Source organism: Pelophylax lessonae (assembly GCF_965119305.1).
Source record: "Pelophylax lessonae genome assembly, chromosome: 11".
Taxonomy (NCBI): Eukaryota; Metazoa; Chordata; class Amphibia; order Anura; family Ranidae; genus Pelophylax; species Pelophylax lessonae.
This window is the reverse complement of record NC_138778.1, coordinates 187,804,204-187,828,053: the sequence shown is the minus strand read 5'-3', so window position 1 is coordinate 187,828,053 and position 23,850 is coordinate 187,804,204. Positions and strand designations below refer to the sequence as shown.

General features: G+C 46.6%; 1 protein-coding gene across 3 annotated transcripts in view; it reads right to left on the bottom strand.

Moving 5' to 3' along the window:
- Positions 1–23,850, bottom strand: part of CDC27 (cell division cycle 27) — a 63,261-nt gene that overhangs the window by 4,754 nt on the left and 34,657 nt on the right. For all 3 annotated transcript variants that reach the window (XM_082271992.1, XM_082271991.1, XM_082271990.1), the window contains 5 exons: positions 23,434–23,586; positions 22,884–23,092; positions 22,184–22,301; positions 13,664–13,792; positions 13,499–13,573 (listed from right to left, as the gene is read on the bottom strand). In XM_082271992.1, the coding sequence (XP_082128118.1) occupies positions 13,499–13,573; positions 13,664–13,792; positions 22,184–22,301; positions 22,884–23,092; positions 23,434–23,586 (684 nt within the window). The remainder of the gene's footprint in view (positions 1–13,498; positions 13,574–13,663; positions 13,793–22,183; positions 22,302–22,883; positions 23,093–23,433; positions 23,587–23,850) is intronic.

Genomic DNA, 23,850 nt, shown 5'->3' with positions numbered 1-23,850 from the left:
ATGGAAGATAGGTCCCTGGGACAGCAGATCCTCAAGTCTCCAGGGAGGATCGGCAACCATTTTTACTAGGTCTGCGTACCAAGACCGATGAGGCCAGTCTGGGGCCACCAGAACAACCAGAATTCCTTCCACCACTACCCTGCGGAGAAGCCTCGGCAAGAGGTTTATCGGAGGGAAGGCATAGATCAGCAGATACTCCAAGGAGCCACCAAGGCATCTGTGGTGTCGGCCAGAGGGTCCCAAGACCTGGCCACAAACCTCTAGACTTTTTTTGTTGAGGCGAGACGCAAACAGGTCTACCTCCGGAGTTCCCCCACCGGACACATAGGAGATGGGAACACCTCCGAATGAAGGGACCATTCCCCTTGATCTAGCAACTGACGACTTAGGTAATCCGCTTGCCAATTCTCCACAACCGAGATGTGGACTGTGGAAAGAACCGGAACATTGTCTTCCGCCCATACCAGAATCTCGGCCACCTTGTCTGCCAGGACAATCTTGGTGCCCCCCTTGATGATTGATGTAAGCCACATCCGTGGCATTGTCCAATTGGATCCGAACCGGAGAACCATGTAGCAGATTTGGCCAGTGGATCAGGCAAAGCTTGATTGCTCCAAGTTCCAGAATACTGAACGGTAAGGAAGACTCCTCTGTTGACCAGGTCCCCTGGATACAGAGCTTCCCCAGCACTCCACCCCAGCCTGACAGGCTGGCGTCTGCAGTGACCACAGTCCAAAACAATGGTAAGAAGGACTTGCCCTGACTAATGCTGGCGACCGAATCCACCAGGATAGAGCAGACCTCGTGAGTTGGCTCAAATGTATAATTTTGTCTAAAGACTGTGGATACCTGTTAAATTTTGCAAGAATCTCTTTTCGCAGAGGTCTCGAGTGAGACTGAGCAAACGGAACCGCCATAGAGAGGACAGGTCAGTTTCCAACAGCAACTGGATCGCCCCCTGCAACTTCTGAATTTTTTCCAGGGGAAGAAAGACGCTCGCCAAGGCGGAATGGAATCTAGAATCAGCCCCAGATAATTCAACCTCACAGGGTGTCAGAGCAGGTTTTTTTTTTAAATTAATAGTCCACCCACATTCCTGAAGGATCTGAACTATAATTGACAGGTCGCCCAACAGATCTGAGTGAGTCCGCTCTCAATCGGAGATCGTCCCGATATCCCAGGATCGCAATCCCTTTCTGGCGCAACAAGGCCAACACCGGGGCCAGTACCTTGGTTAAAACTCTGGGAGCGGAGGCGAGACCAAAGGGTAACGCCACAAATTCAAAATGCTCCTCTGCCACTGCAAAGCAGAGAAATCGCTGGTGTCCCCTGTACATGGGGGGGATGTGTAAATACACATCTTTGATATCAGCGGAGGCCAAAAAATCCCCCTGATTTAAAGACCCTACCACCAACCGAATGGATTCCATTTGAAACTGCTGTACCCGTACAAAACGGCTCAGAGCCTTGAGGTCCAGGATTGGATGCACCTTGCCCTCTTTCCTGGGCACAGTGACAGGTTTGAATAGAAATCTTAAAAGCGTTCCTGCGGAGGAACCGACACAGTTACTTCTTGAGAACTGCGTCTCAGATAGGCAAAGATTTGACTGAAAGAACCTGTCCGCCGGCCGGGCCCGAAATTCGATCTTGTACCCGGAACTAATCAGTTTGTGAATCCATTTGTCTTGAATGAAGTTCCTGAAAGAAGAGACTGGCTGGACTTGGTCTACCTTTGATCAACTCATCCAGCGAGTCGCCAAATAATCGCTCTCCCAGGAAAAGGGAGATCTGTTAAGGCCTTCTTGGAAGCCTGGTCTGCCGACCAGCTCTTCAGCCAAACCATGCGTCTCATGGCAATCCCCACAGCAGACACTGGCCACCAGGGGAGCCGCATCCAAGGACGCATCACACAGGAACATCAGAGCCTGGGCCATCTGGTCGATAGTTTCCCCAGGGTTCATGGAACTTAAGTCAGCATCTAGGTTCCCCTTCAAAACCTCTACCTATTCCGTAACCGTCTGATACCAGAACAGACAGAAAAATCGGTTTCAGGATTGAACCGGCCAACACATGAAGGTGGCGGGAAAGGGATTCCATCCACCTGTCCACTGGGTCCGAACACACTGGGGAATTGTCCACAGGCACTATAGTAGATTTGTTCAACCTGGATACAGAGTGATCCACCTTAGGCGGTACCATCCAATGGTTCAAAACCATCTCTGCAAAAGGGACAACGGCGTTTAAAGCGCTCAGGCACTACTAGACAGGTCTTTTACACCATCTGATTGCAAGGACAGCGATCCCTCAAGAAGGAGGGCATCTGAGGCGGCCACATCAGCCTCTGAATCAAAGGACCCCACCGATGACAGTGAAGGCAGCGTCCGTTTTTGGCTATGAACCTTTTTCATCATAAAATCAACCTTGGTTGCCAGGCTTTCCAGTGCTGCAGCCCCCCCCCCCCTCCCAAGACCACTAAGGGATATTTGGGGGGGGGGGGCTGTGACTCAGGGCATTCCAGGTCATCGCGTCCCAGCGAGACATCCACTCGCAGGCTCGTCCCCATCCAAAAATGGGGCTCTGTTGTGGAAAGGCCTAGTGCGGGACAATAACCTGCTCACGCTCGTAGGCCAGGCTGGGAGACCTAAAGGATCTAGATTATCCAGTGCGAAACCTCAGCCAGCAATTACTTGTAGTTCACCAGGAGGAATCCCCCTGAACACTAAGTAGAAGTGAGTAAAGAAAATAAAAAAATATTCTTAAAAGAATAAAAAACTGAGACCGAAGTCCCAGCAGGAAACCTAGGTCCTATTCCTTCACTAGGCAGAAACAAACTGGTATGTTGGAGCAGGGTGTGTGGGGTTATGCCTATAGGGACAGCCCCCATAGGCGTGGTAAACTGTTTTTTTCCTGCCTAGTACTACTCCTGCAGGGGCAGCATAACCAATGGTATAAGAAGCATAAGAGCTGCATCTGTCAATGGACGATAGAGAAATACCATTTTCTCTTTGTTCAGTGAGGGACAGCTCTGGATTCTTCTTAACTATTTGGACGTCCCAAAGCAGTGTTAAACATGAGGGGTGGGAAAAGAGCAGAAAAAAAATTCTCAAGGCTAAACATAGCCAACCAGGTAACATGGAGCTACTGGAGCTTACCTGAAAAAAAATAAAATAAAAAATACACCCTCAAAGAGGACCAGGTCCTCCAAACAGCAGCCTGCAAAACCCTTGCGGCCAAAAGAAGCCACATAAGTGTGAAAGGGGCCCAACTATTATTTACATCTGACAGTTTTATTGCACTCCTGGAAGACCGCTACCACTATATTTCCAAAAGCGTGAATCTGATTCTTTAGGTCCAAGCATCTTAAAATAGAGTTGGTGCACCCATACATGGTAACCCCATGTTCCCTCAAAGTGCAGATTACAACGTTTTCTACCTGGAGGTCTATCGGTGTGCAACATGTGGAGTCCTTGTTTCACCTAAGCTCCAGTCAGCTGAAGACTTGACAAGCTCTCACTTGAATACAAACTCCCTCATCACCATGTCTTCTATCATTACCAACTGGTAGACCATGTCAAGGCATGCAAAGGCCCTGCTAAAGACCCTTTACAATACCTGTTAGACAGGGCAATGAAGCAACGCAACATACTATATCTCATTTGTACTCGTAAATTCTTCTGCAGACAATGTCCTCTCACCAAACCAACTTACTTAAGGTGCGGGCCAAAGTCTTCCCTGATGCTGACATACAGTGCCTTGTGAAAGTATTCGGCCCCCTTGAACTTTGCGACCTTTTGCCACATTTCAGGCTTCAAACAGATATAAAACTGTAATTTTTTGTGAAGAATCAACAACAAGTGGGACACAATCATGAAGTGGAACAAAATGTATTGGATATTTCAAACTTTGTTAAATAAAAAACTGAAAAATTGGGCGTGCAAAATTATTCAGACCCTTTACTTTTAGTGCAGCAAACTCTCTCCAGAAGTTCAGTGAGGATCTCTGAATGATCCAATGTTGACCTAAATGACTAATGATGATAAATAGAATCCACCTGTGTCTAATCAAGTCTCCGTATAAATGCACCTGCACTGTGATAGTCTCAGAGGTCCGTTTAAAGCGCAGAGAGCATCATAAAGAACAAGGAACACACCAGGCAGGTCCGAGATACTGTTGTGGAGAAGTTTAAAGCCGGATTTGGATACAAAAAGATTTCCCAAGCTTTAAACATCCCAAGGAGCACTGTGCAAGCGATAATATTGGGAGTATCAGACCACTGCAAATCTACGAAGACCTGGCCGTCCCTCTAAACTTTCAGCTCATACAAAGGAGAAGACTGATCAGAGATGCAGCCAAGAGGCCCATGATCACTCTGGATGAACTGCAGAGATCTACAGCTGAGGTGCGAGACAATCAGTCGTATACTGCACAAATCTGGCCTTCATGGAAGAGTGGCAAGAAGAAAGCCATTTCTTAAAGATATCCATAAAAAGTGTCATTTAAAGTTTGCCACAAGACACTTGGGAGACACACCAAACATGTGGAAGAAGGTGCTCTGGTCAGATGAAACCAAAATCGAACTTTCTGGCAACAATGCAAAACGTTATGTTTGGCGTAAAAGCAACACAGCTCATCACCCTGAACACACCATCCCCACTGTCAAATATGGTGGTGGCAGCATCATGGTTTGGGCCTGCTTTTCTTCAGCAGGGACAGGGAAGATGGTTAAAATTGATGGGAAGATGGTTAAAATTGATGGAAAGATGGATGGAGCCAAATACAGGACCATTCTGGAAGAAAACCTGATGGAGTCTGCAAAAGACCTGAGACTGGGACGGAGATTTGTCTTCCAACAAGACAATGATCCAAAACATAAAGCAAAATCTACAATGGAATGTTTCACAAATAAACATATCCAGGTGTTAGAATGGCCAAGTCAAAGTCCAGACCTGAATCCAATCGAAAATCTGTGGAAAGAACTGAAAAGTGCTGTTCACAAACGCTCTCCATCCAACCTCACTGAGCTCGAGCTGTTTTGCAAGGAGGAATGGGCAAAAATTTCAGTCCCTCGATGTGCAAAACTGATAAGAGACATACCCCAAGCGACTTACAGCTGTAATCGCAGCAAAAGGTGGCGCTACAAAGTATTAACTTAAGGTGGCTGAATAATTTTGCACACCCAATTTTTCAGTTTTTTATTGGTTAAAAAAGTTTGAAATATCCAATAAATTTCGTTCCACTTCATGATTGTGTCCCACTTGTTGATTCTTCACAAAAAATTAGTTTTATATCTTTGTTTGAAGCCTGAAATGTGGCAAAAGGTCGCAAAGTTCAAGGGGGGCGAATACTTTCGCAAGGCACTGTACCTGATTTGCTTCTTCAAGGCTACTGTGGAAACTCAGTTTGCTCTCCTCCAATGATCAGACTTGTCCTGACACGCCCCCACTGCACAGCCATTCACTGGGAAGCTCAGTATACTGCTGCTTCTCCTCCCCCCCGCTCTTATGCAGCTGAGAACAGAGAGAATGTGAACGCGTATGCAGCTGAGAACAGAGAATGTGAACGCTTATAAAAAATAAAGGGCAATAAAAAAGGAGATTTTTGACTTACCGTAAAATCCATTTCTCTGATGTTCACTAAGGGCACAGCTTCTGGTATTCTTAACCATTGGGTTATACTGCCCCCTACTGCAGTAGGACACTAGCCAAAAAGAATCTAGCTACACCCATGGGCATTCCCAGGGGGTATACCCACTCTCTCCGTTAAAGCCACTCAGTTTTGTTACAAGCAGTTTTAGGAGGAGAATTATAACTCTACAGAGGGGTGGGTGAGGTGTTCATCAATTGACATCAGAGAAATAGATTTTACTTTAAGTCAATAATCCCTTTTTCGCTTTCGTTCATTGACGGACACAGCTCCTGTCATTCTTGACCATTGGGATGTCCCAAAGCAGTGTTAAACATGAGGGGGTGAGAAACAGCAAAACATTCCCAAGGCTAAACAGTAGCCAACCAGGCGACAGGGACTCAACCAAAACAATTGGAGTCCACCTGAAAAACACAATACACCCTCAAAGAGGATCAGGCACTTTCAAACAGCAGCCTGCAAAACTTTGCAGCCAGAGGAAGCGTCCGCAGATGCCAACACATCCACTTTATAAAAAGTTGTAAAAAAGTGTGCACCGACGACCAGGTGGCCGCCTTGCAAACCTGCGTCACTGACGCCTGATGACAGAAAGCCCAGGAGGTAATAAGCGCCTTAGTCAAGTGCGCCTTGACAGGGAAAGGAGGAACTTGACCCCTGATGGAATAGGTCTGGACCACTGTGTCTCATCCATCTGGAAATGGTCGAAGAGGAAGCGGAAAGACTCCGTAGCTGCCAGGTACACCCCAATAGCCTGGAACACATCCAAGGCATGCAAGGCAATTTCCTTTGGATGTTTAGGCCTGGGACACAGGGAAGGAAACACAATGTCTTCATTCAAATGAAAGTCCCAGACAACCTTAGGAAGGAATGACGGACAGGGGCGAAGCACCACCTTATCCTTGTGAATCACCAGATAAGGTGAATGAAAGGATGACGCCACCCGTTTAGACACCCTGCACGGAGAGGAGATAGCCACCAAAAAGGCCACCTTCTGGGGCAGCATAAGCAGGGGAATATTTTTAAAGGGAGGCTTCTGTAGGGCTGAAAGCACCAAATTAAGATCCCAAGGTGGCAACGGTGCCTGCACTGGAGGAACCAAAATGTTGGATACCCTGAAGAAAAGTATGCAGGGAGTGTGCAGCCAAAGGTCATTGGAAAAAGACTGCCATGGCCGATACCAGGCCCTTAAAAAGGTACTCAAGGCCAATTTCTGTTCAACCCCCGTTTAAGGTTGGTTAAGATCCGAGCCACCAAAAAAAAGGGAGGATGAACCCCAAGAGACTCTCACCACGCAATGTACGTCTTCCACGTACAATGTCTTCATTGGTAGATCTTCCTAGAAGTAGATTTCCAAGCTTTTAACATAGGAAGCACAGACTCAGACAAACCTCTATCCTTTAGCACCTGGAGTTCAACAGCCAAGCCCTCAAAGCCAGCCACTGTAAAGTAGGATGGAAGATCGGTCCATGGGACAGCAGATCCTTCCGGAGAGGAAGCTTCCAAGAACGTTGGCGACCAGCTGCACTAGATCGGCGTACCAAGCCCAGCGAAGCCAGTTCAGATCCACTAAGATGACCGCAATCCTTTCTGCCTCGATACTGCGTAGGAGTCTGGGGAGACACTTAAGAGGAGGAAAGGCATAGATCAGACGATACTGACCCCCTGGAGCAACCAGCACGTCTGTGGCGTCCACCAGTGGATCCCTTGACCGAGCCACAAACATCTGCACCTTTCTGTTGAGCCGAGACACCAACAGATCCATCTTGGGGTTCCCCTGCCGGAGACACAGCTGATGAAACACCTCTGGATGAAAGGACACTCCTCTTGGTCCAACGCCTGCCAAGATAATCCGCATGCCAATTTTCCACCCCAGGAATGTGTACGGCGGAGAGGGCTGGAATGAATCGTTCTGCCCACCTTAAGAGTGCCGGCTGACGCCAGGGCACTTCTAGTACCCCCTTGGTAATTGACATAAGCCATGGCTGTGGCATTGTCCAGATTGAATGGGCACTGGGCATCTCTGAAGGCGATACATCCAATGATCCAGACACAGTTTGATCGCTCTGAGTTCCAAGACCTTGATCGGTAGTCTGGACTCTTCCAGCGTCCAGATCCCCTGAACAGAATGCTTGCCGAGGATGCCTCCCCAGCCGGACAGGCTGGCATCCGTGGTGACCACTGTCCAATACAAGGGGAGGAATGATTTTCCCAGCCGAAGCGCCAGAGAGAGAAGCCATCATATCAGGGATTCCTTAGTTCCCCAACTCAGCCGGATCCGATTGTCCAGAGACTTCAGAGTCTTGTCCCAGTTGGTCAGAATCTCCCTTTGAAGGGACCTCATAAGGAACTGTGCAAACACTGCCTCAAAAGGTAGATACCATCAGGCCCAGCACCCACATGCAAGTCTGGGGAGTGATAACCATTTGTTGGACAGCAGGAGGCAAATTGCAGTCTGCAATTTCTGGAGTTTGTCCAGAGGAAGGAGCACTCTGGCTATGGCTAAGTCCAGAGTCAGGCCCAAATACTCCAACTTCGTGGACGGAACCAGGGCAGACTTCTGAAAATGCAGAATTCATATTGTGATCTCCAGGTTCAGAAGCTGTGGAGGAATGCGGCGGCGCACCGGAAGGGACGAGCGGGGCACGTGCATTCTGGGAGAAGAGGACACGGAAGACACGCTGGCTTCAGCTGCCCACATCCGAGATGGCAGCGCTGGAGAATTTAAAAAAGTATTTCTTCTTGCAGGTAAGTGCGACCCGGGACAGTTCAAAGGCTATCCATTGTGGAATGTACTAGCCCTGACTGTCCCGGGGGTATTTTTATTGAAAAATGTTTTTCGTGGCCGGAACTCTGCTTTAAATTCGCTTTTGCCTATGAAAGATGCTACTGGGCCTTTAGCCCAGTGACATCCACGCTGTCCTTGATTCTTTGGTAGTTTATTTTTGTTATGCTTGGTTTTCTTTTTTAGTTGCTTAGGCTTTTTCTACATCTCTATCTTTGTGGTCACGCTTCAAGCTTTAATCCGTAAGCCTCTAACTTCTATACATATGCAACATTTGCTCAGACCTGTTCTGGTCGTATGGTGCATACATCAAGGGCAGGTACTGTCCACACATTTCCGGTTTGTTGCACATTTTAATGCTAGAATTGTTTGCCCCCTTACCCTCCAATTTGGTTGCGAAGACATGGGATGATACCTGTATGATCTTACATAGTTAATGGATATTTCCCAGTAGACGACTCCTAAGTGGAAACGCGGTGGGGGGCTAGCCGTACTGATATATGCTACGGACCGTTCTGCAGGCGGCCGAGCATTTTTTATGAGTTATGTTTCATCTGTCTGTTCCATTTTTTTTTAAGTGTTTTCCCCCTTTCTTAATAAACTTGTATTGAGGGTAATGCGCCATCAGCTCCTTTTTGAGCATCATCCTCTGGGCTTTTGCACCTTGAGCAACAGGAACCTGTGAACAGGACAAGTTTTCTGGATATCCCAGTGAGAGCACATCATATTGGATTCTCCGTTCCAGCAGTCTAAACTCATAACTCCCTGATTTCTGGTAAGAATCCATTTTTAGCACCGGGTGTCACCATCCCACCACTTTGTTACCTTCAAGTTTTAGGCCCCTTTCAGACAACGTCAGTTGCCATCCGTTTTTCGTCAGTTGTTATCCGTCTTTCATCCGTTGTCACATAGAGATGCATTGATGTCCGTTTTTCATCCGTCAACGGATGGATGAAAAAACGGACAAACGGACAGCGTGTGTGAAAGGGGCCTTAATGACATTTCTGAAGTGTTTTGCGGTAAGAGGCCACCCTGAACATCTCTTAATGTGAAATCACCATCGTCTGCACCTATTGTCACGTCACATTGGCACAGACTCACTATATTAATTATTTATTAATCAGTTGAAGCCAGTGGCGTAGCGTGGGTTGTCAGCACCCGGGGCAAGTTAAGTAATTTGCGCCCCCTACACAAATATACTAGACCACTACACTGACCTAGCTGACCACTACACAGACCTACCTGATTCCTACACTGACCTACCTGACCACTATACAGACACCTACACTGAGCTATCTTATTCCTACACTAACCTACGTTATTCTTGCACTAACCAACTTGATCACTACACTGACCTACCTAATCTCTATACTGACACCTACATGGACCTTCCTGACCACTACACAGACCTACCTGACCACTACACAAACCTACCTGACAATTACACTGAACACTACACAGATCTACCTGTTACCTGCACTAACCTACCTGATTACTATACTGGACACCTACAGAGACCTATCGGACCACTACAGAGACCTACCTGACCACTACACTGGCCAACCTAATTACACAAAATTAAATCAATGGGCTGCCTACATGCAGAACACAGGTAACAATGTTATAAAGCTAGGCTCATATCCTTTACATCACAATCCTGTCATTACAATAGTGTTCTTAGTCCCCCCTGCACATCACCTGCCTGTCTTCAGCCCACCTTCATATCCCCCCTCCTCCCCTCACATCCTTGTCATCACCCCCCCCCCCTTTACATTCCTATCCTTATGCCCCTTTATATCATTCCCCTCCTCCTTCACATTTCTGTCCTCAGCCCCCCTCTGCATTCCTGTCCTTAGCCCCCTTTATATCACCTCCCTTCCGCCTTTACACTCCTGTCCTCATCCCCAGTACCCCTTTATATTCCTGTCCTTATCCCCAGTACCCCCTTACATTCCTGTCCTCATCCATTACCCCTTTACATTCCTGTCCTCATCCCCAGTACCCCTTTACATCCCTGTCCTCAGCCCCAGTACCCCTTTACATTCCTGTCCTCAGCCCCAGTACCCCTTTACATTCCTGTCTTCATCCACTGCCCCTTTACATAACTGTCCTCATCCCCTACCCCTTTACATTCCTGTCCTCATCCACTACCCCTTTTCATTCCTGTCCTCATCCCCAGTACCCTTTTACATTCCTGTCCTCATCCCCAGTACACCTTTACATTCCTGTCCTCATCCCCAGTACACCTTTACATTCCTGTCCTCATCCCCAGTACTCCTTTACATTCCTGTCCTCATCCCCAGTACCCCTTTACATTCCTGTCCTCATCCCCAGTACCCCTTTACATTCCTCTCCTCATCCCCAGTACCCCTTTACATTCCTGTCCCCCAGTACCCTTTTACATTCCTGTCCCCCAGTACCCCTTTACATTCCTGTCCTCATCCCCAGTACCCCTTTACATTTCTGTCCCACAGTACCCCTTTACATTCCTGTCCCCAAGTACCCCTTTACATTCCTGTCCCCCAGTACCCCTTTACATTCCTGTCCCCCACTACCCCTACATTCCTGTCCCCTACTACCCCTACATTCCTGTCCTCAGCTTTACCCCATCTTCAGATTCCTGTTCTCAGCCCTCCGCCCCTCCCCCCATCTTCAGATTCCTGTCCTCAGCCCACCGCCCCCCCCATCTTCAGATTCCTGTCCTCAGCCCCCCCATCTTCAGATTCCTATCCTCAGCCCCCCCCCCCATCTTCAGATTATTCCTGTTCTCACACCACCCCCCCCCCCATCTCCAGATTCCTGTTCTCAGTCCCCCCCCCCATCTCCAGATTCCTGTTCTCAGTCCCCCCCCCCCCATCTCCAGATTCCTGTTCTCAGCCCCCCCCCATCTTCAGATTCCTGTCCTCAGCCCCCCCCCATCTTCAGATTCCTGTCCTCAGCCCCCCCATCTTCAGATTCCTATCCTCAGCCCCCCCCCCCATCTTCAGATTATTCCTGTTCTCACACCACCCCCCCCCCCATCTCCAGATTCCTGTTCTCAGTCCCCCCCCCCCATCTCCAGATTCCTGTTCTCAGCCCCCCCCCATCTTCAGATTCCTGTCCTCAGTCCCCCCCCCCAATCTTTAGATTCCTATCCTCAGCCCCCCCCCCATCTTCAGATTCCTGTTCTCACCCCCCCCCCCCATCTTCAGATTCCTGTTCTCAGCCCCCCCCTCCCATCTTTAGATTCCTGTCCTCAGCCCTCCCCCCATCTTCAGCTCCCTGTCCTCTGCTCCCCCTTCACAGCTTCCTCCACGATACTCACAGAGCAGGCAGCAGCTGGATAGCTCCGCGTGGACGGCAGCAAGCATGAAGCTAACATCAGAAGCAGGGCAGCTCTGGAAGGAGGGCGGGATCTGCACAACTTTTCTAGGTAACCAGCTTGTGATTGGTTGCTAGCAACCAATCACCTGCGGGTTAACTTGAAGTCCCGCCCTCCATCCAGAGCTGTACTGGCTCTGATATTAGCCTCCCGCCGCCCGCCGTTCAGGATGGCTGAGCCTGAGCAGATGGCTGAGCGAGTGGGCTCCTAAATGGCAGCGGCAGCCGCAGGATGCGCCCGGGCGCCCCCCCCAGATTTTGCGCCCGGTGCGGCTGGCCCCCCCAGCACCCCCCACGCTACGCCACTGGTTGAAGCAGACCCACACCATTTGAGAGACGTTTTATTTTTGTTTATTGTTTTATTATATTCATCTATTTATCACATTTTGATTTATGGGACACACCTTTGTATACATTGTCTTGGTATTTTTGCATGGACCTAATTAGCACCTGATTTTGTATTAGTATCAGTAGACTATTCACTGGAGAGTCTTTATGGATTGTGGTTTTCACATCCATTATTGACCCCCATCCTTTTACTGTTAGGGCACTATTTCCTTGCTACTCTTACATAGTTACATAGTAGTTGAGGTTGAATAAAGACAATAGTCCATCCAGTTCAACCTGTGTAGGCACGCGTGGCCGTAATCATCTCTCATACCCCTTAATGTTCTGATCCTTGAGATGTACGTCCAAGAGTCTTTTGAAAGTAGCCATACTCCCCGCAAAAACTACCTCTTGTGGTAGAGAATTCTACACTCTTGTAGCCCTAGCAGTAAAGAACCCCCTGCGTTGCCTGAGGTCAAAACGTTTCTCCTCTAAATAGCATTTTATGTCCTCGAGTCCTCATACAATCCTTGCGGCTGAATAGCTTTTTTTTCTATGCTGAGATCACCATTGAGGTATTTATGCCATCATGTCTCCTCTCAGGCGTCTCTTCTCCAGGGAGAATAAATTAAGCGATTGTAAACGCTCTTCATAGTTAAGGGCCTCCAATCCCCCAATTAGTTTAGTTGATCTTCTCTGGACTCTCTCCAGCTCCAACACATCCCTCCTGAGGACTGGGGACCAGAACTTATATTAGTGGAAAGCTCGTGACACAATGTTCTTTCTATTTGATTTTTTTTTTCTTTCCGCTTCTTTTCATGCTTGTAAATTTGATATAAAACTTTAATAAAAATAGAAAAAAAAAAAAAAAAGAAAATCAGTGCAGCTGCTATGCCTGCCCTACCACAGAAGCCTTTGCCTTGAACTCATTGACAAAATACAAAGGCTTCTCTGAATTGGTAGCAGTAGTGAGGGGGCCGGCATAGCTGCTCTGTCTCCTCTCACAGCCCTGAGTGTCAGTGTGGATTAGGTTTAACCAATATATTTTATGCTAATTAAGCTGGCACACCAGAAGGCTAGAGGCACTGGCTTATATTGATTAAGTAGTTTGCGGTCTGGATTATTAGCTTAGACTTCCTGACAACGTTAACTTATAAATACAAAGTGTAGATGACATGTGCAAAGTGAAGAAAAAAAATAAATCTCACTTTTACTGGAGACAGTTGAGAAAATAAATACATTTTGATTGACTGTAGTGGGTTATTGTAATTTAAACAACCTTAAAAAGGTATATAAGCCGGAGATTCAGTAGTAATGTCACAAATTTGGGGTTGTTCAGAACCCCATTTCTACATATGAAAGCTACAGTACACTCAGTTCACTTACCTTTCCTATCAAAAAATACACTAGGGATTCTTTAGGGACAATCTGTTTCAACTCCTCCAACTCCTGCAGTGCAGACTAGTATAAAAAACAAAAAGAAAAAACAAATTGCAACAATATAAAAGGACCAGAAACATTACCAATCATAATAGGATCACAGTTCTGTACCTTATACTTCTCATTGGCAAATAAAATGGAGGCGCGATGGAACTTGCATAGCGGGTTTTTGGGGTCAATGGAAATGGCTTTGTTAAGAGTATCCAAAGCCTTATCTGATTTTTTAAGCGCGTGCTGCACCTATTAACAAATTTAAAGCACACAGTTAAGCAATTTTCTTGTAATCATTTTGGTGAGATTATATAAAAATAAATGTACAAAAAAAGAAATCTGGTCTTCTGGACAAACAGAATGTTTTAAAATAAAGCACTAACTAAATTCTGTATACATAACCAGTAATCAAACTAATTTCCTGGGAAATGGTGTCTGTGCCCCCTCACTACCTCTGGATGATCAACGATATAAAGGGATAGGCAATATGAAAGAGGTGGAGATCGATCTACCTGAACAATATGGGGCAGTGTCGCCTCCTCACATCCGATTTAAAAAACTCTTATTGTCGTACTACCTTTTCGCAATCACGTACATTGCGTGGCAAGGGTTTCATGCAGGGGGTGAAGAGGCAACATCCCCCCCTCCCCACCTGACAAACGCACTTGGATCACTTCTTAGGGGAGCAGCAGTGCCTGTTGCACTTGGGAACTAGCCCTAAGTTACAAATCAGCAGCAGCACCCTTAGTGCATGTTCACATGTTAAGTTTGGGGGGGGATTGTAAAATCCTGCAGTTGAGTCACCGTTTTACTGCCCCCCAGTCCCTACCCCCTTTAGTTGCAGAGGCAGCAGTCAAAGGAGTACACATGCCGCAGCTGGAATTAGGCTCCCTGTTGCTTCTGGTGGGTGCTACCGCCTGCCAATTGCGACCCATTTAAGTAAATGAGGGCACAACTTTATTCTTCTACGGGGTCAAAGGGATTAAAGCAGGTGATGAGAAAGTAACAAAATGCTGCCTTTTTTAACTCCTTGTTTGCTGTACTCACAAGGCTGCAGGGCACTTGCAGAGTGGCCTCATTCATTTGAGCAGGTTATGCATGGCAAGTGCTACACCCACCAACCACGACTGGGTGTAGAACTCCTGCTGCAGCTGCGACATGTGTACACCCCTGGCCACTGCAGCTAAAGGGGATGCGGTTGGGGCAAAGGTAATAAAATTATGTCTCAACTATGAGGTTTTACCACCCGAACCCTCCAAAGTGCAAATCTAAATAAATCCTTACTGTTCTGAGCCCTGTAAAATGCTGCTTTCACACTGATGTGCTGGGTTTATCTGCAGTGCATCTGCATCTTTTCTGGGTTAGCTGTGCTTAGCCATAGTCTATTATATCCCGCAGGTGTGCTTTTTTCAGAAAGTGCACCAAACCCACAGGATAAGTGCAGCAAACCCACGGGAAATCTGCAGGTACACTGCAGTACACCCACGGTGTGGGTAAACCGCAGCACATTGGTGTGAAAGCAGCCCTATACTATTATGCTCAGTGTATTGCTTCACATTGATCTGAAGAGCTCTTCTTCGTGCTGCTGGCATCACTCTGGAGACCGCTGGCCAGGAAAAGAGGTGGAGTGCAGTTGGGATCACTCCGTATGGGACAGGAGCCAGCACTACAGAGAAGGCATCGGTTTATGTGGCTCTTGTGCCCTACTACAGTTTCACCTTTACAAGTAGTCCCTCTGCATTGCACTATGTCTGATACTTTGGAATGGCGGGTCAGCAAGCATAGACCGCGAACTACCAGTCACCAATCCACAATCTACTGGTTGTTGACCCTCTGTTTACACAGTAGCTAAACTTTTTCCTAGTCCAAAACTGCTCAACTTTGGCATGCCAGGGAGCAAAGCTTGCACAGGTCCTAATTATAATTATTTTATAGGTATTTTATTAAATTTTTTCTTTTAAACCTTTTATGTGTGCAAGTGCTCAATAGATTTCCAACAAACCGTAGCAGCACTATACCATAAACAGAGCAAGATGCCAAATTAAAAGTACAACTCTAATAGCAAGTATCGGGGAGCACAGTAGGCTGCATGGCATTGGCCGAAGTCCAATTTTTTTTTGTCCAAACCACAAAGCAATTGAAGACATAAAATGGTTGTTTTGATTGACTGCAAGTAGTTGGGATCATAACTGCCCTCACAGAACTTTTGGTTTGCTGTAGGCCCCTCTGCTTCCATTCCAAAAAAAAAGAAGACAACGTAATATGCATATATATATATATATATATATATATATATATATATATATATATATATATATATATATACACACACACACACACACACATACACACACACACATATCCTTTTCTCTGATGTCCATTGACGGACACGGCTCCATATCTTCTTGACCCTTGGGTTTATGCTGCCCCCTGCAGGAGTAGGACACTAGGCGGAGAAAAGTTTGACTAGGCCTATAGGGCCAGTCCCAGGGGGCATACTCCCACTTCCTGCTATAGGTCTTCAATTTTGTAACAAGCAGAATCAGAAGAACATAAAACCTAACTCAATAGAGGGGCACGTGCTGTGACCGTCAACATCAGAGAAAAGGATTTTACGGTAAAACAAAAATCCAGTTTTCTCTTTAGTTCATTGACGGACACATCTCTATCATCTTCTTGACCCTTCAACACGAGGGGTGGGAAGAACACAGCAGGAAACACACTTCCCAAAGGCTAAACTTAGCCAACCAGGTAAAACAGGAGCTCAACTGACAACAAATAAACCCTCAAAGAGGACTAATCCTCTCCAACAGCGGCCTGCAAAACCTTGCAGCCAAAAGCATCCGCAGATGCCAAAACATCCACCTTTTAAAATTTTGTGAAAGTGTGCACAGACGACCAGGTGGCTGACTTGCAAACCTGCACTACAGACGCCTGATGATGGAAGGTCCAAGAGGCACTAAGCGCCCTCGTAGAATGCACCTTAACAGGGAAAGGAGGATCCTGACACTTAATGGAATAGGCCTGCACCACAGTCCGCCTGATCCATTTGGAAATTGTCCCAGCAGACACAGTCAGCCCCTTACGAGGTCCATCCATAAGGACAAACAGGAAATCCGAGTTTCGGAAAACAACTCAGTCGCCGCCAGGTACACCCTGATTGCCTCAACCACATCCAAAGAATGTAAGGCAATCTCTTTAGGATGCTTAGGCTTAGGACACAAGGAAGGCAACACAATGTCTTCATTTAAATGGAAAACCAAAGACGAGCTTAGGAAGGAACGACTGGCAGGAACGAAACACCACTTTGTCTCCATGAACCACCAGCAGATATAGGGTGAACGACAAGACAACGCAACCAACTCCGACACCCTGCCTGCAGAAGTAAAAGCCACCAAGAAGGCTACCTTCTGTGATAGTAATTAGATGAACCACACGAATATTTGCGAAAAGCGGTTTCTGGAGAACCGACAGCACCAAATTGACGGAGATCTCACGGGGGAGCCAGGTGGCAGACCCCTGAACAAAGGTGTGAACCAAGGAATATGTGGCCAGCGGGCACTGAAAGAAAAATCCCCAGGGCCGAAATCTGGCCTTTGATTAAACCCAAGGCCAAACGCTGATCTACGCCTCTTTGGAGAAACTCCAAGACACCGAGAAGGAACGGGGAGAAACCCCCCCCCCCCCCCAAGACTCACACCAAGCAATATATGCCCTCCAGACTTGATGATAAATCTTCCTAGAATTTGATTTTCTAGCTTTTAACAGCGTAGGAATCATTGATTCAGACACCCCTCTAGCCTTCAGCACCTGGCTTTCAATAGCAAAGCCGTTAAAGCCAGCAACTGTAAAGCAGGATGGAAGATCGGGCCCTTGAGCTAACAGATCTTCCCTGAGAGGGAGTCTCCAAGGGACAACTGCGACCAGCCGTACTAGGTCTGTGTAACAGGACCTGCGAGGCCAGTCCGAAGGCACTAAGATGGCCTGAATCTCTTCTGCCGCGATTCTTCGCAGAAGCCCTGGCAGAAGAGTCAACGGAGGAAATGCGTACATCAGATGATACTGACCCCAGCGAGCCACCAGAGTGCTGGTGGTGTCGGCCAGAGGATGCCGAGACCTTGCTACGAACCTCTGCACCTTCCCGTTGAGACGAGAGGCCAACAGGTCCACATCGGGAGTCCCCCATCGGATAGACAGTTGATGAAACACCACCTGGAGAGAACATTCTCCCTGATCCAACCTCCATCGACTTAGCCTGCTCGTCCTATTTCGGAAAGCCATATCTACCTTAGACACCAGTAACTGCAGACAAGGCGGACTGGGCCCCCGCAGCCTCTGAGAGGGGGGGGGGGGGGGGGGGTCAGGTGGTGACACGTGCTCCAGGGACTCCATGGGTTAACCTGGGGACCGCTAGCAAAGTGTAAAAATTGCTGTTAAAAGTATCCCCCCATTGCTGCACCAGCAGTACCACTACCGCTATAGAAGAAAGAGGGAGCCGTTTGGCACCAACAGGGACTCCCCACCTCTTACTCAGAGTTAGTCAAAGTGACAGGCTGCATGCCGCGCGGCGATCAGAAAGAGGAAGTTCAATGAATTGCCACTAGAGATTAACTGCTACATAGACTTAAAAAATATGGCTGCCTGTGATAGCAATTGGAAACTATAAGAAAATGGCCTCCAGACTACATAAACATGGCCGCTGATATATATGCAGCAACCATCCTGGGGACCCCCAGGTACATCTAGACAGTAAGGGGGGACCCCGCCAGGACTATTCCCCCAAAAACCACAGATTACACAGCTGGCAGCGCACCCCCCCCTTCAGCCCCCAGCACCCGCTAACGCCCCCAAACATTAAAACAGGCGTGGCTGCCCTGGGGGGGAGCTAGACGTTGGTGAATAGGGGGTGGTCTGCAGAGGAACCCCGATAGTGAGGGGGAGCGTTATGTAGGAAGGAAGGGCACGTAGTGATCCGACCAACCAATGGACGGGCCCTCGTCCTCCCCAAACAACCACAGGAGGGGGGACACTACTCACTACACCTTAGGACTGGGCGGGCACAACTCCAAGCAGACCTGGAATAGGGGTGCTGCGGGCCAGAGGCTAGCTGCGACTCAGGTGGTGACCAGGGCTATGTGTCCTCGTGAGCCGATTAACTTGCTGGCCAGCCCCCGTCCAGTGGGGCTATGTCGCGGCCAGCCCAGCGCGGAGCTAAGGTCGGGTCGCGCTCCCTGGCCAGACTGGGAAGACCACAAGGATCTAGGATATCCAGTGCATCGCCCAGTCCGGCAGTTGAATGTAGTTCTCACAGGAACCAATTGATTGTAGTGCTCTCAGGAACAGAAAATAAAAAAAAAAAAAGAATCAGTTTAAAAAGGAAAAAATGCTAGGACCAGAGATCCCAGCACAGAACTAGGTCGTTACTCCTGACTAGGCAGAAAAATACTGAAGACCTATAGCAGGAAGTGGGAGTATACCACCTGGGACTGCCCTATAGGCATAGTCAAACTTTTCTCCACCTAGTGTCCTACTCCTGTAGGGGCAGCATAAACCCAAGGGTCAAGATGATACGGAACTGTGTCCGTCAATGAACGAAAGAGAAAAAAGAATTGTTGCTCTACATAGAGATGGTCTAGGCTATAAGAAGATTGCCAAGACCCTGAAGCTGTGTTGCAGCACGGTGGCCAAGACCATATAGCGGTTTAACAGGACAGGTTCCATTCAGAACAGGCATCGCCTTGGTCGACCTAAGAAGTTGAGTGCACGTGCTCAGCTCCATATCCAGGGGCTGTCTTTGGGAAATAGACATATGCATGCTGCCAGCATTGCTGCAAAGGTTGAAGGGGTGTGGGGGGGGGGGGGGGGGACAGCCTGTCAGTACTCAGACCAAACTCCGCACACTGCATCAAATTGGTCTGAATGGCTGTCATCCCAGAAGGAAGCCTCTAATGATGATGAACAAGAAACCCCCAGCAGTTTGCTGAAGACAAGCAGACTAAGGACATGGATTACTGGAACCATGTTCCTGTGGTCTGATGAGACCAAGATAAACTTATTTGGTTCAGATGGTGTCAAGCGTGTGTGGCGGCAACCAGGTAAGGAGTACAAAGACAAGTGTGTCTTGCCTACAGTCAAGCATGGTGGTGGGAGTGTCATGGTCTGGGGCTGCGTGAGTGCTGCCGGCACTGGGGAGCTACAGTTCATTGCGGGAACCATGAATGCCAACATGTACTGTGACATACTGAAGCAGAGCATGATCCCCCTCCCTTCAGAGACTGGGCCACAGGGCAGTATTCCAACATGATATTGACCCAAAACACACCTCCAAGATGACCACTGCTTGGCTAAAGAAGCCGAGGGTAAAGGTGATGGACTGGTTAAGCAGGTCTGCAGGTCTAAACCCTATTGAGCATCTGTGGGGCATCCTCAAAACGGAAGGTGGAGGAGCGCAAGGTCTCTAAACTCCACCAGCTCTGTGATGTCATGAAGGAGAGGACACACACACACATATATATATATATATATATACATACATACATACATACATAAATAGACACACACACACACACACACACACACACACATACATACACACACAAACATGGGCACTTTGTAAATTCAGGACACAAAAGAGGGTTGCATATTTTTAATCATTATTGCTGCTTTTTTAAATCCAAATCTAAAAAAAACAAAAAACCACTCTTTAGCATCTAGCCTCCTTTGGCACTATAAGCTGAAAACTAAGGGCTTTTCCTCTATGGACAGCCAAGAAGTTTAAAGTATAAACCTAGGATTGATCTAACTAAGCCAAAACCCTTTCTAAAACCTACTCTAACTACCCTGTAAAAGGAAGATGCATATACTTACCTTCAGTACCTTGGAAAAGTATTTACACCCCTTAAGATTTTCCTCATTTTTTTCATGTTACAACTAAAAACGTAAATTTATTTTATTGGGATTTTATGTGATAGACCAACACAAAGTGGCACATAATTATGAATTGGAAGGAAAATGATAAATGGTTTTCACATTTTTTTTACAAATAAATATGTAAAAAGTGTAGCATGCATTTGTATTCAGTCCCCCTCCGCCAATACTTTGTAGAACCCAAATTTGCTGCAATTACAGCTGCAAGTCTTTTTGGGGATGTGTCTACCAGCTTTGCACATCTAGAGAGTGACATTTTTGCTCATTCTTCTTTGCAAAATAGCTCAGGCTCTGTCAGATTGGATGGGGAGTGTCTGTGAACAGCAATCTTCAAGTCTTGCCACAGATTCTCAATTGGATTTATGTCTGTACTTTGACTGGGCCATTCTAACACATGAATATGCTTTGATCTAAACCATTCCATTGTTGCTCTGGCTGTATGTTTAGGGTCGTTGTCCTGCTGAAGGTGAACCTCCGCCCCAGTCTCAAGTCTTTTGCAGACTCTAACAGGTTTTCTTCTAAGATTGCCCTGTATTTGGCTCCATCCATCTTCCCATCAACTCTGACCAGCTTCCATGTCCCGACTGAGGAAAAGCATCCCCACAACATGGTGCTGTCACCACCATGTTTCACAGTGGGGATGGTATGTTCAGGGTGATGTGCAGTGTTAGTTTTCTGCCACACATAGCGTTTTGCTTTTAGGCTAAAAAGTTCAATTTTGGTCTCATCTGACCAGAGCACTTTCTTCCACACGTTTGCTGTGTCCCCACATGGCTTCTTGCAAACTAAAAGTTGTCCTGTGCAAATGTTCTCCCACCTGAGCTGTGGATCTCTGCAGCTCCTCCAGAGTTCCCATGGGCCTCTTGGCTGCTTCTTTGATTAATGCTCTCCTTGCCATCCAGTCAGCTTATGTATACGGCCATGTTTTGGCAAGTTTGCAGTTGTGCCATACTCTTTCCATTTTCGAATGATGGATTGAATGAGATGTTCAAAGCTTGGGATATTTTTTAGAACCTAACCTTACTTTAAACTTCTCCACAACTTTATCTCTGACCTGTCTGGTGTGTTCCCTGGCCTTCATGATGCGATTAGTTCATGAATGTTCTCTAACAAACCTCTGAGGGCTTAACAGAACAGCTGTATTTATACTGAGATTAAATTACACACCGGTGGACTATTTTCTCATTAGGTGACTTCTGAAGGCAATTGGTTCCACTAGATTTTAGTTAGGGATATCAGAGTAAAGGGGGCTGAATACAAATGCATGCCACACTTCAGATATTTGTAAAAATAAATTGAAAACCATTTATCATTATCTTTCCACTTCACAATTATGCGCCACCTTGGTCTATCACATAAAATCCTAATAAAATGTACTTACATTTTTGGTTGTAATATGACAAAATGTGGATGATTTCAAGGGGTATGAATACTTTTTCAAGCCACTGTATTCATAGGGTTCTCTGGTCCAGTCACAGGATCTCCCCAGTGGCTGACTTCAGGGGAGAAACTAGATCAGCGACATTGGCTGCAATGCCTGTGTGGCGAGGTCACCCATAGGCTTACTATGGGGCATCTGTTGTCAGCTGTCCCTCCTCTCCCCTTCCCTGTAGCTGCCGCTGGGAGGCGATCATGTGACTGGATCAGAGCACCCTCAGAACAGGTAAATATACTTACAGAAAAACTTCAACAATGGAAGGAGGTAATACTTACCACTCCTATGTGACACAGCAATACTGAACTTTGAGGGTTGATATCTAGTGCTTTCTGGAAATGCATTTCTGCCAGGCTGAACTTCTCTTGCTTATAATATATCATTCCAAGACCATACCTGCGACAGCACAATAGGGATAAAGATTACAATCTCAAATGGAGAAATGTTAAGTATGTAACTTAACCTCTCGTTAAGGTATCCAGTGCTATATGTAGTTAAAGGATAAGTTCTTTGGAACATGTTACAAATTACAACTTTTTTTTTTTTTTTTTTAGGGTGAGACAAGCAACATGTTCCAGCACTTGCAGCCTCTTCCCACGCCGCCGTGTGGGGCAGATGGCTTTTAGTTTTCAATGAGCTGCGGGGACGCTGGTAAATTCTCTCGCAGGCCATTGATCTTCCGGCTCTCAACAGCAGACAACTATGCTTAGTCTGCAGGAGCTGGACATTGCACCCATGGCGCAAAAAAAAAAAAAAAAAAGTGAATTTTTGGTGAACTTATCCTTAAGAAATAAATAAATAAAAAAAATTGAGTGTTTACTGTTCTCCACTATTTTAAATATTGCCATTAGCGTTTTACTACTCATAGAAAAATGGAAGATAAAATGCAAAAAGCACAAAATATATATACATAAGCCAATAAAAAAAATGGTCCAGAAAGTAAAAAGGAAGTAGACTTATTCTAGAGGTGTCACTCACCATGCATTGTAGTGTCTAGGGTTGACGCGGATGGCGTTACGAAAACAAGCAAGAGCTTTATCTAGCTCCTCTGTTAGTACGAATTCGTGGCCGAGGAGAGTGAAGGCATATGCATAACCGGGATCTACCTGAATAGCCCGCTGGAAAAACTTAATGGCAATGTCATGTTCTCTCTGCAGACTGAAGCAGTTCCCAGCAGCACACCATGCCTGAAATTACACAAATCCTAAATTACTTTCTATGCTGCAATCTTCCCACCTTACAGCACCCCCTATATAGGCACTAAATACATTCTAGTCAACACCTGCCCCAGTTAGCTTTACATAAAAACTCATGTCATAGATACTAGACCGAAGTCAAACACGTAGAGAGATGAGAGAAACAAAACATGAACTTCTCATATAGGCTTCTTTTTGGTCTATTAAATATACCATTAAAGTCCAGAAGAACACGGATAGCATTATCCCTGGGGTCCTCCAAGATTGGACCATTACAGAACCTGCTTGCTGACGATTCACTGCAACCCATCACCCCCTTACAAAGTCTGTACCTCTGGGGAGTTTTTGTCCATGTCGGTAAGGTCCTTCGAGAGCACTGACAGGGCGACATCCTTCTGCAAATGCCAGAGTGTGGTTGAGTAGATCTCCATGCCTTCTACTCGATAGCTTTCAATCCTGCGCACCTCTGAGAACACGCGTTCTGCCTGCAAAAAAAAAAAAAAAGAGGAAACAGTCTGAGGTAGATGCACAGTGGAAATCTTCGAGGAGAATGGTTGTAAGAAGTATAGCCTAGGCTGAAAGTGCTGGGAGAAGGGGGCAGAAAATGACAAGTTCAAATATAGTGCACTTATCCTTCTATAAAAACAGTTTATTAAAACTGCATTTTTAAATTTTACATATAGTGGACTGCTAGGATCAAGCTGGAAAAAATTAACACATTGTATATAGTACAATTAGCATAATTTCCA